This window comes from Amphiprion ocellaris, chromosome 2 (assembly GCF_022539595.1).
Source record: "Amphiprion ocellaris isolate individual 3 ecotype Okinawa chromosome 2, ASM2253959v1, whole genome shotgun sequence".
NCBI lineage: Eukaryota > Metazoa > Chordata > Actinopteri > Pomacentridae > Amphiprion > Amphiprion ocellaris.
Genome location: NC_072767.1, coordinates 19,165,376 through 19,184,400, shown reverse-complemented (window position 1 = coordinate 19,184,400; position 19,025 = coordinate 19,165,376). Strand labels below are relative to the sequence as shown.

At 41.1% G+C, this 19,025-nt stretch overlaps 1 protein-coding gene across 4 annotated transcripts in view; it reads right to left on the bottom strand.

Annotated features, from left to right (window-relative positions):
- The window catches only part of ddah1 (dimethylarginine dimethylaminohydrolase 1), a 95,912-nt gene that overhangs the window by 23,195 nt on the left and 53,692 nt on the right, over nt 1–19,025 (bottom strand). For 3 of the 4 annotated variants that reach the window (XM_023285257.3, XM_023285255.3, XM_035955085.2), the window contains one exon: nt 3,559–3,658. In XM_023285257.3, the coding sequence (XP_023141025.2) occupies nt 3,559–3,658 (100 nt within the window). Of the gene's footprint in view, nt 1–3,558; nt 3,659–14,123; nt 14,143–19,025 lie in introns of those variants that run through there. The other variant, XM_023285258.3, reaches the window with a different exon arrangement.

Below are 19,025 nucleotides of genomic sequence, written 5' to 3'. Positions count from 1 at the left end.
GGGATGGGCTCCTAATGTTGCTGCTGAGCCTTTACAATATGAGCCATTAGCCGGGGCCCTGCCAACAGGAAATGTTTCTAGCCCTGCCATGTGAAACCCATTTCAGCTGGAAGCAACGGCAGCACAGAGCCAGTGTCTAGAAACCCAATTAAGTGTACTATGCTTTTTCCTAGCAGCCTGTGCAGTGTAGAAGACACCGACCCACATTTTAACTCACCACACGACTGTAACAGAATGTACAGAAAATCTAATAAAGACCACCCTGTTCTTGACTGTCTGCCTTCATCAATTTTATTACCTGATGCCAGAGGAATATGGCAGCCATGGCGGGTCTCGCAGGATGGTTCACAACAGTTGGGCTACAGATTATTTGACCGGGGAAATTCTGCGGGGTGCTCTGAGACACAAGGTCACCGAGGTCACACAGAGGAATGTTTGTGCAGAGGATCTCAAAACACAGATGCATACTTACACGCACTCGTCTGCTTACTTAGTCAACTGTCTACGAGCTGTAGAGGTTCTGCTGTTTCACTGTTCTCTGCTGTTTCCTGTTTACAACTACATCCTGGTATTTGTACAAGACTAACAGGTACAGCAGTCCTAACGTGAAGTGAACGCAGTAAATCTCTAAGTTACATGTGGTTTGTCAGTTACACAATCTGTCTCTGACCCTTTACTATAGCTCTAACCAAGAGAGATACATATACAGCACAAGAAAAGCACCTCAGAGAGCGCAGTACTCCGCCAAGGCTGTCCATTCCCCTATATGGCGTTGGCAGAAATGCAGCATATTTTTCTAGAAATGAAGCATTTTTTTTTAATAGTTATTGATTATCAGAAATCACGGCAAGATAGAATTTGGCCATTTAATATAGATGTTTCGTTAACCCACAAACAAAGGGACCTTGCGCTGAGCACAGGCGTGTGTTATGCATGTGTACGTTATGTGCGGATACCGAATCACGTGACCTAAATATGTAGTGGCCGGCGGGAATTGATGGGACTTGGAAACACTTCCACAATTTAATCAATTGTTCCTTGTATCATTTCCGATGGATAAATCTTGATAAATCCACAGCGGTCGATTTGTATTAGGATCACAATCGTGTGATCGTCAGCAGGCAGCTGACGTAGTGTTCATTTGTTGTCATAGTTGCAGTGAAGTTATGCCATTATCTCACAATAATGCAGAAATCCTGAACAAATCCGTGGATGCAGACCATAAGCCGCATCACTGCCAAAATCTAATGAGGTAGTCCTTGTGTAATTTATGATCTTCCCTGAAAATTTCATCCAAATCTGTTGGTCTGTTTTTGAGTAATGTTGTGCATAGAAGGAAAGACAGATTCACAGAAGGACAAACGTACGCCGATTGTCACATAACGCCGCCACAGTCCTTGGCGGAGTAAAACTATAAGAGCAAAATGCAACAAGAACAAGCAGATGAGTGTCAAATTAAAGGAAAATCTTAAACCTGTGACTACTACAGTGAAAATGTCGTGGCTCTGTTATACTGTGGGGGCAGTTCTCTGGCATGGTTTGGTTCCACTTGTGACCTTAGAGGGAAAAGTCACTGAAAATCAATACAAATTACTTCTGAGTGATCGCCTTCATCCTATAATGAAACATTTCTGTGCTGATGCAAGTGGTCTCTTCCAGGATGACAATGCCCCCATCCACAATGCACAATGGGTCACTGAATGGTTTGATGAGTATAAAAATGATGTGAATGATAATCTGTGGCCTTTACACTCAAAAGACCTTAATCCATTTCAACACCTGTGGGACACTGTGGACCAAGGGATTAGATAGCACTATCGCCATCATCAAAACACCAAATGAGGGAATATCTTTTGAAGGAATGGTGTTCATCTCGCTAGTAGAGCTCTAGGAGAATCAGGTGATTTGAAGCTGTTTTGGTGGTGCATGCTGGCCCAAACATCTAAAGGAAGACTTCCAAGCATCCAACTTTCAAGGTAGAACACAGACTTCCAGTAACATTTTTATTTAGTTGCTCACAGAAACCACAAACTTACCATACAGGCTTAAGGAAAAAAAGGTTACTTTAACAAACTGTTGAATGTCTTAAAAGCATGCTCTGCTGGAAATCATACTAAAAGCATCACAGCTCATCTTATCATTTAATCCAGTAGATTTTATTTATATAGCACTTTCCATACAAACAGAAAGTAACACAAAATGCTTCATGGAACAAAAAGAAAAAAAAAATAAAAGCCTGTCATAGTAATATTTATTCCTGTTGACAACATGAGAAGCATGGTCCTTAAAGACCACATAACCTCTAACAGGCTTTGCTCACAGCTCAAACTTTACAGTTTACTGGCTTTTAGAATAGCTAAATCATGAGTAGGTGGGTTGAACCATCCAGTGCTTAATTACTGAGGGGTATCATGAACACTGAAGTCTGCTTTAGGCTTTAAATTCTTGTTAGGAACCAAATGTGAATCTTTTCTCCTTTACTGTCGATACTAATTTAGCGCAAGAGTACAAGCTATAAAGCATTGTGTCTGCCTTTTTTTTTTTCATTGTTAGCACAGTGATTATAGTTTTCACTGTCAAAATTAAATCATAAAACATTTTGGACTGTGGTAAATTATACTAAGAGTGATTTACAAAGTATGAGGCAGAAACAAACCACAAGAAACATAACTCTGTCTGTAGTTCCTCAGTTTTCGTTTTAAACTCAAATTGTATTTGAGACTTTATCTTGCAGTTCAGTGTAAGAGGTAACACTTGAAGAGGAATTTAACAACACAAGATCCCTATAATGTTTAATTCTAGTAGGATATTTCTGCATTTCCAGATATAGACCACACGGTGCTCTTTCAATCCTCAGCAGTTGCAAAACCCAAAGTTCTCACCTTCATGATTTCATCTATATGTTCCATTACAGCAAAACAGAAATTAAGTACCCTGGAGTGTTTGTAAAATGTTTTTTATTTTACGATGGCCCTTGGCCCTCCCTCTCTCATGAGCTCACCCCAGTAAAACTGTTTAGATATATTAGGATCTTGATTGTATTGGATCTATTGAATGCTTTAATACCTTTTTAAAACATAATGTGACTTGATGAGCTCATATTTAAGCCCAAAACTCACTAATGATTGCCCTGCAGTGGGACTAATAAACATATGAGGAAGGCTTGGGGCTGCTATTTTGACTGGCAGGATCATGCAAAAGTTAAAGGTTGAGTCAGCGATTTTGATTCAGTACACACATTGACAAATTCAGTGAGTATCCCTTCACAGTCCGCTAGCTGTCTGTTCTGTGTGGGCTCTAAACGGGAAACAAAGGGGCCCGATACACACAGCACTATGCCAGTGTCCGGTACACGTTCATAGTCATGAACAGGACAAGGACAAAAGGGAGAGAAAAGACAGATCGGGTAAAAGAGGGCATTGGGAGCGAGCGTGATGGTCAACCCGGTCATCTAAATAATGCTGCCTAACTAAATATTAATCCTTCTCCAGAATTGCGAACTCCAACTGTAATGAGTGAGTCATATAACAGAGTGACAGAGGGGGCAGAACAACCTACCAGTAAAAAGGACATCTCCTCCATCCAGCGTTGCATTCTCATCAGTCATCTCCACAATGTTCAGATTCAAATCCTTCAGAGCCCCTTTCATTGCCTCCGTCTGGAACAAACACAAGGACACAAGCAGAGACACACTTAAAACATCTGCTGGCATCGAACAAAAGGCTGGACTGTGATGACGTACACTCGGCTACTTCAGGATTTCCTATCTTGAGGAATATGACGATATGGTCCACTTCTAATCAAACATGTGTAAACAAGATGATGAAAATCAGTTTGGGGATCTTCACTGGATTTGTGTGAGGCATGGTCTTTAAGAGAACCCAGGTTCCTGAGATCGAGCGCAATGAAACAAAAGCTTTTCTCTCCAAATGTTGCGATGACATCATTTCAATGAGCCATGAAATGATGTCATTTTGTAGGAAATATGTTAAAACTTTTACAAGGCCGTGGCTGTGGAAAATAGGTACGCTGAAGGACCAACACAAACTCTGCAAATATATCTTCCTGTCCTCCTGTTCTGGGTCATCTGTCTTTCATATATTTATAGGAAGTACACGCAGGGATGACTGCAACCCGGATATTTCCAGCATATATTATGAAACACATCCCCTTATGGAAGACTATGGGAAATCTACATTTCACATGCTTGTCCTCTCCGCTGAACTGGAAACCTGAGGAAAGAGCAGGTCTTTTTTTGGCCCGACTTGGGCTGGTCTGCTCTCCTGTCTGGCTGCCCAGTGTGATTTTACTGTCCTGTTTTTTGGGGTTCCTGCAGGAGTAGTTTCCAAGGCCAGTCATGTAAGCGAGTGCATCAGTGTTTCCAGAAGCTCTATCTCACCATGACCTCAGCCTGCTCGGTGTGCTTTTTGGCGAACATAATGCTTCTGCTTCTCCTCATCTATGCAAGGCTGAACCATGAGGTCATCCAGGTAGACGCACCACCAGATAGCACAGTGGAGGCCTGCACAGGTGCACATGAAGGTACACATGTACTTTCCTCTCATCTGTACAAACATATTTACGAGCAAATACATACACAGTAGGCCTTTAAATAAGTAACTCTTTAGTATTTCTCACCATTATTTAGAGAACTGCTTCTTTAAATGGCCTTGGTTCACAATGGTTCACAACCAGAATGGCATCTTTCTAATCTATTTACTTCCAAGAAACAAGACAGTGGAGTCTCACAAAATAATAATCAAACTTTCCTCTTCTATGTTTCGTCTTCACTGTAGGCGTTCTGCTCATCTTTCTGCTCCAGTAAACCAGGAAGAACACAGCGTCCTTCCAAGAAACTGGGTTCACGATTCTAAGTGGTTTCTTGAAAGCTTTGACAGCAACAGCGTGCAGCATATTAAGTATAGGTAGCAGTTAATCCCGCTCATTTTTTCTTTGTGCATCGCCAAGCCACACTCTGCTTTTTATTTACTTAGGTTTGTCGATATGTTGGGTGGGAAACAAAAGGTTGAGTCAGGTTCTGAGGGACGGGCCAGATGGGTGAGAGAGAATTTACGCTTCTGATGTTTGTTCAAGTCACGTGTTAAGATTTCTTTGTGTGTCACTGCAGTGGAATCTTAGCTGGTCCCAGGAAAATTATTCCTGAGCCATCACTGACTCATCACACGCCATGAAAGTAAATGAGTCAAATCGGACATTTTATTTTAAAAATCCTGAGTGCATGTCTGTATTAGTGGAGCCAGGTCTGCACAACAAAGGTAGAAAGCTGCAATTATTCATTTTGGTTTTGGTGATATTTGTGAGTCGGCAGACTTTCACCCTCTGGGCCTCACACATCAGCCAATGTTTCCTCCTTTTTCTTTAACTTGTCTCTGGCGCACTAGAGTCTTCAGTATCATGATGGTCATCTCCCCTGGAATTTGCTAAATTATATGAGGCAGCTCTTTACCTCAGCACTCTGGCATTTCCTCTGACATCACTGGAGGTGGTGTGACCCAAAGGGTGTTGAGGCTCCCCACAGCCACCACATGAAACGTAGCAACCCCCACGCAGAGCCAGCAGTATGGTATCTGCTCTGTCTGCTGTGTGGTACATTACTTCAGCTGTCTGACCTAAAAACGGCAGCTCATGAGTTTGAATGAGAAATTTAGCACAAATGGAAAATGAGACTTAAAAAAGGAATGGATGCTTGTGGAGTAAAACCTACAGTTAAAAAATATACTGAATTAGTTCTGCACCATCACATTTTATTGTATGCTATGGATAAGATGTAGTGTAGGACAGTTTATACAGTTTATGAACAGTCACTTGCAATCAGATCACAAATTATAGACACAATGTTGTTTAACACTTAAGAGTACCAATATGAAGCTTCCCCAGTTGATTACTTCCAATACAGCAAGGACCGTTTATAGGACGAGTTTTCTGAAATGTTATGTCTAAACATAAAGATGACGTATTATAGACATGAATGCCTTAATGTGCATAAGGTTCCAGCTCAAAACTACAGCCAGCTTTAAAATGTTTGTTTCACGTTGTCATGTTAGAGTCAAAGGTTGTTAATGAAAATTCTTTCAATAGCCACCATGTTTTTATGGACAAATGTTCTACAAATCAGGTTATGAATGACATGAACAAATCCCTTGGTAGAAACCCTCATAATATAGATACGAATAAAAGTGGACAGTTTGATGTATGTAAGTGCTACTGAAGTACATCTAATCATCAGTTAGCCTTTCAACACCATTAGCTAACACAATGTAGCATAAGAACACAGGAGTGATGGTTGCTGGAAATGTTCCTCTGTACCCCTATGTAGATATTCCATTAAAAATCAGTCATTTCCAGCTAGAATAGTCATTTACCACATTAACAATGTCTAGACTGTATTTCTGATTCAGTTAATATTGTCTTCATTGAAAAAAAATTATTTTCTTCAAAAACAAGGACATTTCTAAGCGACCCCAAACTTTTGAACAGTAGTGTATGTATTGTAAAATTCTACATATTTCTATTGCCTATTAGTAAAATTTTTAATTAATAGATTTATGAGAATTATTATTTGTATTTTGAGTTTTCTGAAATTTTGCTTAAATATATAAATGAGGTATTATGGCCAGCAGACAAAACACAGTAAAACAAAGACCCTAATATTTATTCTGGATATACATTTTTTTTTCTTTTCTAAAAAGAAGACATGTTATGGAAGCAAAACATCTCAAAACTGACTCGTGCATAAAAGGATGTTCAGCCCATGGTGTGTAAAGCTGAGCTACGTCTGATTTATCCCTTAAACCTGCATATGACTGTAGTAGCCCAAAATATCTTGACTCTTTTCTGGCTGTCTGTGAAATTAGAAGTAACGCTAAACATATGGCTGTTTTATTGGTGTAGTCTTGTGCAGTGAATTCACTGAGGATCAGCTTCACTAAGTGGCACCCCGGCTTTGGAACTGTGTGCCTAAATATTGGACAGGTAAGCATGAGCTCTGCTGGATATAATTCCTGGGTAGTGGCAGTATTTCATCTTAAAGGAATTGCTGCAAATTCCTTTTAAAGCACACTAAAATCCAAAGCATGCTCAAAGTCTCAAACAATCCAACAGGGACTCAGTAGCATCACTCAGGTGCTGCATGGAGGAGGCCCAAAACATGTTGTTGCATGTCATCCCAAATGATATCTGGGTGCCAAATGCAGTCCTTGGACTCTCCCGGTCCATTGGAGCAAATCTTGTTTATGCTACATGCATCCGTTTAAAAGAAAGACTAGAGTAGCCATAAACCGATGCACCTGTTTAGCTACAAGCTCTCTCAAGGCTGTGGTGTCTAAACACTTCTCTGTTGGCAGCGAAAGGTCTCACATGAGCCAAAAAAAACCTCTTGACAACACCACACCTCTACCTGTTTACATTCTTTGTCCTGTTTATGGCATGTTTTGAGAGTTGCCATCAACATGCTGCAACAGATTCATTTGGGTAAATAACCTTTACTTGTGCAGAGGCAGGAGTGTAACATGACTTGTTTTTGTCCGGCTGTCACACATCCACTTCTAGGTCGGATGAGGTTTTTGTTCTGGCATGCAAATTTTTTGTCCACAAGACTGCAGGCGAATGTACGATGCTCCAAGAGAATTGACCAGGTGTCAGAACTAAGATCACACATCTTGCACAATGTAACATGACATCAAGCCATCAAAAAGTACCTTGGCCTCTTAACCCTGTTTGTTTGCGACACTGCACTGAAGTCACAGCCGAGTTATTCACTGTCAGTCAAAGAGATGATCCGAGGTGGTGTGCTTTAATTATTAACCACCCAGTGAAAATAACTGACATTTAATTCTCTTTTCTTATTCTTTCTACCACCGTCAACATTATCGGTCTAATTAAATGAAAACTTGTTTATGAGGTTTGCTCTAGTTTGTGGCAGAATGATGAAGAGCTAGCAGCGCTGTAATCATGATTGACAAAGCCCTGCTAGCTGCCGCATAGTCAGAAAACAATTAGCATACCGCTGCAGGTCCTAAACTGCTCCCCACAGAAACACTGCCAATAAACATCAACTTAGTGTTTTATTTCTTTGTTGATATGTCTTTACTGGTTTGTGGAAGTTGTGGTGTTCATTACTACACAAGACGGCGCACAACAGAGGTCCATACAGTTCACTGTCAGGCCAGGGGTACTTTTCTGCAGTAACACTAAGTTAGCATTAATAGAAAACTGGCAGCCATCAAAGGAACACTATACATTTTGTGATATCTGTTTATTTACTTTATTGTCAAGACTCAGTCAGAAAGATACTACAGTATCTGTATTATTTTCAAGTTGAACAGTAAGGTTTGTGCTCTTATATACAGAACCTTTTTTCAGCTGCTCTTTGCATGAGGAGTTGTTTTGCTTTATCTTTCTTGTTAAACTACCTCAAAGGTTTTCTATTGGATTTAAATCAGGTGACATACTTGGCCAGACCATAGTTTTCACTTTTCTTGAGAAACTCTTGTGTGATTTTGGCAGTGTCCTTTGGATCATTATTTTATTGGAACATTCCTCTTCTGCCAAGCGTCTGCAGACTGGGAGTCATCTTGTCAGCTAGTATTTTGGTATGGTCACTGACTTGAACAGTGGCATCTATAAATGCCATCTCCTCAACACCTTTAGTATCACGCAGCCGCATATCATCACAAACCCATCACTGCGCTTCACTGTCAGGACTATGCAGTCACTCCCTCAAGAGTCAGACACTGTCGCTCTGGCTTGTGCTATACCTCCTGATTACTATTCTAACTGTATTTTGACAGATTTTTCTTTAGTCACTGATCTTCCCACGTCCTTTCCCATTATCGTGAAGTCTCGTAATCAGCTTTTTCAATTAAAAATGGCCCATAGGTTTAACATTGAGAAAGTTCTGGTGTTCACAGGTCATTTTATAATTGTGTTCATGCAAATAGGCCAACTGGAAATCATGGACGTACAACTTTATTTTTTCAGCAAAGTGATGACAGGTTTTATGATGTGTGTCAGTGATCACATGTGTATTCACTTTTGTTGCATTGCATTTCCACTCGGGGACCTGTTTGTAACAGGAAACACTTTCACTAATCTTTGAAATAATGCAACTAGTGTACTCACTTCTGTTGTGGACTGTATTTTCATATTGACTTGATAAACAGCTACCCCGGCTCTCGGTTCAAAAGGTGAACATTTCCCCAGTACTCCAAATGTGGCTCACTCATTACCTTCTTATGTCGGTTTCTTGTAAATAAAAATGCCATGTATAAAATCAACAGGTTTTGTTTTTCATGAGATGATCAAGAAACAGTCAGACATAATGTTGTGTAAAGTCATAAGGAAATGCAACCTAATGTGTAAATGAATAAACTCTAAAAGTGCTGATAGAGGGTTTTTGCTGCTATACATGCCATCTAACTTCTGGCAAAAAAGCAAAAAAACACTTTTGCCAAAATGTTGGACTATTTCATGAACAAGTACGAACACTTAAAGCAGCACATGATGACTTCTGTGTAAATCTGAGACTCTGTTTACACCCTTGTTCGACTACCTTTAAGTCTCCTCTCCAACCTTTTTTTTCTTATCCTCACCTCCTTCACTCTCTCTTTCGTTCTTTGTCTCTCACATTCCCTCTATTCTCTTTAGACTCTCGTGGCAGGGTCAAGAATGCTCCTACAGCGACTTCTCATGCAGAGTGGCCTATTATCTCTCACTGTGAGGGACATCCAATACCCAACCCTGCGTAGGTGCCAACTCACTTTGCCAGTCCTCTTCCTCTCCCTCTCTCCAGCCATCCAGTGCTCCTTCTTCTCTCCTCTCTCCTCTTTTTCCCCTGAGTGCTTGGCCAGGCGACATGCTGTTAGCCAGCACCCTGCTTTGAATGAAAAAGGCCTTTTAAAATTCATTAGAGTCTGAAGGCTCTGAGGGCCAGTCGGTCTGCCTGCCACATTCCTGCCGTTCCAGCACAGGACAGGGGAGACGGAGCAGAGAGAACAACCTTTTATTTGGGGCTTTTTATGGACCAACTCTCCCTTCTCTCGCCCCTGGTACCCGTGGATATCGCATTCTGCTAAAAGGACCATCAGTCTGATAGAGCACGGTGCATTTGGAAAGGGAGAATAGAGTGCACAACAATGGCATTCCTGAGGGTCATCCTAGCCTCCCTAGACCAGGCAACAGAGTCCCACGCTCCGGTATAATGGGGATACAGCATTCCTCTGAGCCTCACACACAAGGAGGTTAACCGCTTTGAATGACAGTTAACTGCCATGGTTTGTCAAATTACAAAAGGACATGAAAAAAGTGCCACATAATGCCAGATAGTTTGTGGTTTGGCAGCAAATTACTTGTCTTCTAACATCTAAGCTCAGCTGAATTTGTCAGGTTTTACAGATTAATTTAAGCAGTTTAAAATTGGACAAAATGTGCAATGGGCAAAAGCAGTGCACTGAAAAGCATTTTTGGCAACTTGCAAATGCTACACAGACTTATTTTTAATTTCAAAAATTTGACATGGCAAATGTAGAAGCTGCAAGCAACATCCTCTGGGGCCAAAAACTGTCATTCCTCAAATGGCCACTTGAGGCAGAGTTGAAAAGCTAGAGAATCCTCATAGATACCCATAATAAAATGATCTACTTTACAGCAGAAATAAACATATTCACAGTCGGGTACGAAACATAATTTTCTGCTTTATAGCTAGTTTAACCAATATTGACAACTGTAGAGGGGTGATTTTTATTTTTTTTTGTATAAGTCAACCATTTAGATTGCATTTGATCTTAAAGTGGCAACCCTGAGTGACAGGTGGGAGCCTTTATAGGACCAGTATGACTCAGAGATGTTTGTATGACTAAAAATTAATAAACATAAAGGAATGAGCTCAGCTTAATACATATAAAATAAAGAAAAAAAAAAAAAAAAAACTTGGAGGATGACCAGGGTGAAGCTGCTATTAAGGTTCAGAGTGGGTGGCCAGGACCTGGTATCACCAGACTGGGAACCCTCACAGGCCATGGTGTTTGTTAGTCCTCAGTTTTGAGGTGTTTTTTGGCTTTAAAACCTGCAAGGGCAACCACTGTCCAACCACAGCTTTAACCAGGGGAGGTCTGTGTGGGCAGACAGGGGTGACGAGAGGTCCAGGCAGTGACAGACTAGCACACCTCGGGAGACCTTTGTGAAATGGATGGAGAGAGCGACGGAGGACAAACAGACTCCATTATCAAGTGATAATGGAGTCTGTTTGGCTGTTACGAGTCAGGGAGCAATCTTGGGGCTTGTTCATGTAATCAAACTTTGCATATTCTGTGTTCATGTCATGTTCATATATGTGGCAGCTTGCATCTAATGCACTAAAAAAAACTGTCAAACATGTATCTTTCAACAGTGCATATCTCTATCCTTGTATTGGCAAGGCCAAAATATTTATTTAGATTTATTTTTTAGCTCTGTTTTTGTCTCCACAGCCTCCTGCAGGAAATATCTGGGTGTTTAATAGGCAAGTGCCCCAGCTCTACTGAAAACAGCTGCCTGCTGGAAAGTGGGCTAATGAGAGCGGTAAGTAGACCAAAAAGAAAAAGTTGTGTTACATAAACAAAGAGCCTAAAGACACTAAATGTTCCATAGAGTTGTGAGAATCTGCAGAGTCAGATGATCACAAAGTAATTTGATCCACAACATAAACAAAATGACTAGTGCAGCTTTAAGGTTTCTTTTAGAACCAGGAAGAACTTAATTAAAAGCATAATAAACAAGCAGTCAAAAGTTGCAGTCTCTGAATCAAAGAACAGTGTGCAAAAACAAAGAAAAAGAAAAAAGTGACTTGCTTGTGTTGACATATGGACACAAGTCTGAACAGTGAGCCTTGTGCATCAGAGCTGAAGCTTTGGCTGGACATCCGGGACACAGATGATGATCGAAACAGATAGCAGAGGCCTAATGCAGAGGAACAAAAGTTCAAAGACCAATGGTGTACGAAATGGGAATAATGACTGCATTTCAGGGCAATCTACCAAGTGGAATTCAAAATGAATGCACAGATCTCATTAGTTACGCAACAGCTAAATGGATAAGGCTATCTGAACCTCTCAGGTATTAAGTTTCTGACGTCACGTAAGAAACAGAAAGATGATTCCCTTTGTTTGCTGAGAGGACTAAGTGTGATTAAATAGCTCCATTATAGATTTGCGGTTTCACTCAATGCCTCTTCAGAAGGAGCAGCTGAAGGTTTGAACAAATGGCTGCCATTAGGAAGAACATCTACAGAAGCTGTAACGTGGGTCGTACAAGGCTATTGTTAAGATCCATACACTCCACTGCACACACACATATGAACAGACAGGCACACGCACTTAACGCACTATTAAGTGTGTGTGCATGTAGACGCATGTCAAAAAATATTGATATGACATGAAAGTGTGAAGTTCTGGCATCGCAAATCCGATTTTAATGGCTTTTTTCTTCCAGCCTCTGTCGTGGAAAAAGTCCAATCACAAAGGACACACAAAGCACTCATACATGAGTTACACAGGTTGTTGCGTACATGGAAAGAATGGCCCAGTTTGATGCTGTCATGGTGGTCAAATGGTACATTCCTAAAGGCTGCTAAGACCGAGAGTTTGCACCGTCACAGCCTAGAACGATAGCAAGAAATGACAACAACTCATTTAGCAGCAGTCAAGAGAAAACAAACCCTCCGTGGCCTGTCCCTGTGTTATCCAAACAAATCCTCGGTGTATGTTGGAACATACCTGTGGTTCACCAAGTCATGACATCCTCCCCCTTCCCTTTTGCAATCCCCCCCATCAGCTTTAGGATTACATAAATGTTGAGAAGTAGGTCAATGTGAAGGCGTGCACAGTTAACAGTAGCAGATCTGGAGACCCATGTACCACATCAACCACAGGGATCTGGCAGCCTGCCTCGGTAAAAGAGCTGTTTCAGCCAAACCTACTGTACTGTCAGACCGCTTTCACTTGGGGCTCCCAGGATATCAGGGCTCCAAGGAGGAAAATGCCACACTGAAGTCCTGCACGGACACATTTACAAGCTTCTGAATGGTGGGAGATAGAAGCAAGGCCAGGATTACACAAATCATTTGAAAGGAGAGCGAGTAAAAGTGCAGGGAATTATGTCCGATTGTTAAATGGGGTGTCTTCAGCTTTGTAGAAGCATGTGTTGTATGTGAAAAATAATTACATTTCAGAGAGCTGAGAGAGGCTGCTGTAGTCCTCATATAATTACACATAAAAGGAGGAATAACTGCCTGACAAGAGACTCATTCAGCAGAAATAAAGGCTTCTCTGTAATTAGTTTTCTATCAATGCTCTTCATTATCTACTCTATTTATTATTTTTAGATAGAAAACCGAAGTTGAAAAAGAATACTAAAATTACATCTCATTTTGAACTTTTCAATGCCTCAATTAGGGTCCTTCTGATTATATTAAGTAGTATCTTCCCAGAAACAGAAGTACTTAATCACATTTGTAAGAAGCTTTAACTGAAGGTTATTATTAAAAACAATCCCTCTATCTGCTTTTTTGAGACTTAAGGTTTAAGGATCTTTTCTTCCAGATGAATTGTGAAGCAAAGAAAACCGTAAAATCTCTTACACATCCTCAAAGATGTATGCTGTGTTACTGACAAGTATTGTAACTCCAGACGTTTCTGGAAATGATTACAGATTAAGGAGTTCCTCTGTTGAATAAAGCTTGTAGAATCACTCTTAGATAACACTCTTAACCCCAGAGATTATCTGTTATCAGGAAAAGGGGGGAATATACTGCACATTTCTGGGCGAGACAGAAAATACACCAGAGGAATTAGATGTCTGTCAAATATGTAGTTCAAGAAAAGTAAAATGTGAAAAGGAAATGTTGAGAAACTTCATCCACAAAGGAGGATTGACTTAATTAACATTTTGTACCGTGACACCTTGCTGGTTACAGCGCACGCTCGCATAGATAGGAGGCCGAGGCAGAGCTGAGTACTACAAAAATAAACAGAAATATGAGTCTGTTTGACAAGTCCAGTGTCTTTCCCAGAGCAAATAAAGTGCTCGGTCCAATCAGCAGGGCTGCAAAGAATGTGTCTGCTGCCTACCTCTCACTGTGACGGCTCCACAAATACAGGAGAGCTGCAGGCTAGGAACTGCTGGAAAGCAGAAAGACGGAGGCTGTTGGTTACGAACAGACGTGAGCCTCCATCGTGGGGAAAAACAGGGGGGTGGGTGGCGGGCTTCAGTAAATACATCTCCACTTGGCACAGAGTCCTCCATGTTTATTGGGTTTGACCCCCACAGATTGGACCTCTATACCCAAACAAGGGGGAAAAGCCAATAAACACACCTACCTCACGGAGCAATACGTTTCACCCTTGCCTGTATGGCTACACTGCACTGATGAAACAGTATCTTATCAAAAAAAATCGCAGCACTACACAGAAATGTAGCTACCACAGAGGGGAAGATTTATTACACATCACATTCACAACCAGAAAGTTCACGCTGAATTGCTGTTTTTGGAAGAAATAATCTGGCAACTTGTGCAAGCGCAGCTGGAACACAGGCTGGTCAGACGTCAGCAATGGCTGTTTGTACTCAGGAGGAACAGCATGCGTGCCCTCCAGGTCACTCTGCACTATACCACAGACAAGCTCGCCAATAAACTGCTTTTTACAACCAAGATTTCCTGTGCTGAATGACATCAATTGGAAAATGGTGAAATATGTAAAGATAGGAGGTGTAACGTAAGCACTGTGAGCGGTAAAGGTCGTTCCACTCCCTTGCAACATTTTAAGCAGGACTATAAAGCTCCTCTGCTTTCCTCTGATAAAGTGAGATTTACTCTTAAGCAGTAACACCCAATACCAATCAGTGAAAATATTTCAACATTATAGCGTTGCAGGGTAACTCAAAGCTGAGAATGTACAGAGAACAGAAGGCGTATGGCCTTCCTTCCTCTTTCCTTTTTTTTTTTTCCTCAAGGGAAACCCGAGTGAGAAACCCTACTCTCTGTCACCTTTGGCCTACCTGGACTGACAGACACGGGACCACCCACATCACCAGTAAAGTGGGAGTTCAAGGTGAGCACATTGTGTCAATTCCTCCGTGTGCTACAGTGTGACTATAAACTCTGTGTGTGTGCACAGGGCCATATAAGTCAGCAGTGGCCATACGACTTAAAGGACAACTCTGGAGGCCTTGTACGTTTGAGCACATTTACCACAGATCACTTACAGCATACTCTACAACTACATCACCACTAATGCTAAATACTATGCAAACCATGTTGAATGTACTTCACTGCCATTCAAACTATCCACTGGTTTTGATTCATTTCTTCATTATATGGGAACAAATTAGCAGAAAGGGACATATTCTGTAATCCGTCACACTAAGCACCATGTTCATCTTTGTTTTTGTTCAAATAATATCATAATTATCTGGTAAAGTCGGATAAATAGTGGATTTCGGGGTATTATGCCATTTGCTCCACTAGACTTTTAGAAAGAAAAAAATTCGATCAATATATCAGTCGATATACATGCAGTATATATGCATACAGCATGGTAGAGTTACATGGGAAAGGGAAAATTATGGGGGCAATAATAACTTCCAGGAATGTATTTCACAGACTAATTAATGACTTACTGTGAAGACACTGCACGACTCCACACCAGTGTCTGCTCAACTACATACGTACTCTGCTACATGTGCTGCAGATGCTTGTAAACAATGGAGTCAGTGCTGCTCTGCTGGACAAACTATGTAATGACACCATTTCAGAATCACCCTCAGCATCTTTCTCTGCATCATGTTTGGTAGAAAAAAGTTTTCATTTTTGCACATCAAACATGATATGCACAGATACAGATATTCCTGAACTGGCTGATAACATCGGCTGACTGATATGTCTGTTGGGCTCTTCTATTATGTAATGAGTTTCAGCATTTTCAATCAAACACTAGTCAATAGACTTTTAAGTTGTACATAAATGAATGGAAAACAAAGGAAGTCTGGAAGGAAAGTAAAACACATTAAACGCGGTATAAATGGGAAGCAAAATGTAGAGTATACATGATTTGTAGCTTGAGGATGTTTTTGTCCAATCCAGTAGCATTTGTGGTGAAAAGCAACATTTCTCTCCAGAAACACCACCTCCGTTACTGCAGATCGCCCATAGAACTCACTGTTATTATTGGTTTATTTTTTTTTAAAGAAGTAGCTCCTGTGAAAGCTGTCGACATGTTCATAGGATTATCCCGGGCAAAGGGGACACATCTGTGGAAAAACAAGCTGCTGCTGCATTTTTCAAATGTCATTTTATAATATTGTGGAGCCCACAAGCAAATTCCATTCTCGTCTCTATTGTATTAGAGTGGCGACATAAACCTCAGACGGGGATACCAGACCAGAGAAAATAAAACCATAACTATCTAAATGACTTAAATCCACTACAGTCAGTTTCAATTATATAGCCCAAAATCACTAAATTGCTATACAGGGCTTTACAATCTGTACAACAACATCCTCTCGAATAGGATAAGGCATTGCTCCAGAGGGGAAAGCGAGAAAATATGCACAGAGTTTGGCTGAAGCAAAACATTAAGGAGCAAAAACTTGCAGACATAGTGGTATGAAAGTTTTTGCTCTGTGCTGTCTGAGATTTGCAGAAGCTCTTGTTGAACATTTAAATCAGACAGTCCTCAATGACATTTGGAAACAATGAACTGATGTGTTATGGTAATGTGCTTCAGTAGACATGTGCAATGGAGGTTTAGTGGAAGTACATATGGTCGAGGACCAAAAGCTGAATGGAAATTGGAATGTCTGACAACTGTCACCAAAAGTCATTTCCCATAACCTGTCAGGCTTTCCGAGCGCTGCGGTTAACCGACGCTTATTACCCTTACAGAATAAAAACTTGGCGTCCGTCTCACGTGTACCGAAGATGATTCAATTGAGATGATTTGAGTCGGAATCCCCATTGTGTTTGTTTTAGTTCCATGGGTTGAGGCTGCTGGAAAGCTAAAGTAAAAATACCCAGAGCCCCCACATATTTAAGCTGTTTCAACATTTGTGAGGCCCAAGGTGTGCCACCGCACGGAATGTCCAACCAAACAAACTCCGCAAAGGTTTGTCTGGATTTATGTGGCCCGGAGCCTGACCTACCATGGCCTTTCCTTAGCGGAGGAAAAATATTTTGGGTGCTTTGGGAGCTACAAGACGGGTGGAGAAAAGAGGCGGAGAGTCTGGGTGAGTCCTGTTGAGATGAAGTTCTTGTTGAAGGCTTCCCCCTCTCTCTCGTCCTCCCACACAGGGAGTCCTCTTAGTGTATGGTGCTGACTAGCTGAGACAGAGAAGAAGCCCTTGCTAAAAGGTCAGGAAAGCCTCAGAAGTAAGGAGGGAGGATGAGGAGAGTCAAAGAATTTGAACCTCACTGGATATGGGGAGTACGAGAGACAACCGCCATTCCCTCTAAATTCCCACCCACCATGTGCTCTGATACTGTTAGTTTTTGTTAATGATATCGATGTTCCACATACCTGCAAAAGAGAAAACCAGAATTTGGCTGTGAGCTTATACAACTACAGTATCTGACCACATTTTGAAGCCACACATGCTGTCTAGATTGTAGGAAAATCTGTTGATGTCTTTTCATATCTGCATTCTTTTCATTGTTGAGGTGTTCCAGCGGTTGTTCCTCTTTGCTCTGTCCAGGATACTAAAAAGTGCCTGGAAACACAGTGCGTTCTGCCGAAAGAAAACACCATCATACCACATGGTTACACCCACACTTTCCAAAGAATGCAATGGATGTGATCCCGAAGGGGAAAAAAAAACTACAGTTTGCCAGGCAAAGTATAGACTAACTGCCCATTATGAGGGATTTCCCAAAACAGCCATGTGAAGTTAGATGTATGGGAGGGGCTGGTATGGAAAAATGAGGAAAAGGAGTATGTGTTTTAATCTTGAAAGGGAAAAAACAAGATGGGCCTAAAGGTTTCCCATAAATGTTAATGAAGGGCTTTCCCAGAAAGATTTTTTTTCCTCCTTGCAGCATGAAACAAGAGGTCAGGTGCTAATGTTAACCAGCAGGGCTGGATCCAGAGATCTGCCTTTCAAGTATAATAGAAGAGAACCATGTGGAACTAACCACACTGGAGGGATTTAGCAGTGAGGTAGCTAACTATACATGATGATGTGTGCCAAGAGGGCTGAAATCATTTTTTACTTTTAGAAATAGCATCATTTGCACACAGGTACACTCAGTAATATCTTGGGTATGTTTTCCATGTGGTTGCACTGCAGCTGTACACTAAATGTTAACAAGGACAATATGCTGGTTTGTTGCTAATTAGCTAACATGTTCTTTGATGGCACAACGCATGGTAGCCAGGATTTGCTGGTATCTTTACTGTTCCTGGCTTGCTCATACAAATTGATTTCTGCTGTCAAAAACAACTTTTCCTGTAGGAGAGAACTGCTGAGTCAATTCTGGTTCAGTTTTTGAGCTTAGAGTCAATACCTACTTTAGAAGTTACTTTAGAGGCAATTAAGCACAACACAAGTGCAGGCCCAGTGAAGAGAGAGCAACTTGAGCTGTCTCTGCTGTGAAGAGAAAGGTACCGCAGATGACTATTTTCTGAAATTAGAGCCACAGGCAAAATCCAACAAACCAACTGTATAGTGAGAAACCTGTGAAATTACCTCAGTGTGTCTGCACTCACACATCTGATCTGGTATGACTGTGGGGCTGTACTTGTCTGATGGTTTTCAAATTCATGAAGGCAAAATCTAAGGGTGTTCATCTCCAGTCATCTCATTTTGCAAAGTAACAAGTGTGACTAAGAGTGTTACTAAGGAGTAAGAAGAAAGTAGGAACTAAATCAGAAACTGGACTACTTGTTATTGGCAAAAATGAAAACCATTGTCTTAAAACTGGTTATTTTTACAACATACAATCACAATGCAGCAAAAAAACAGAACCACCCCCTAAAAGA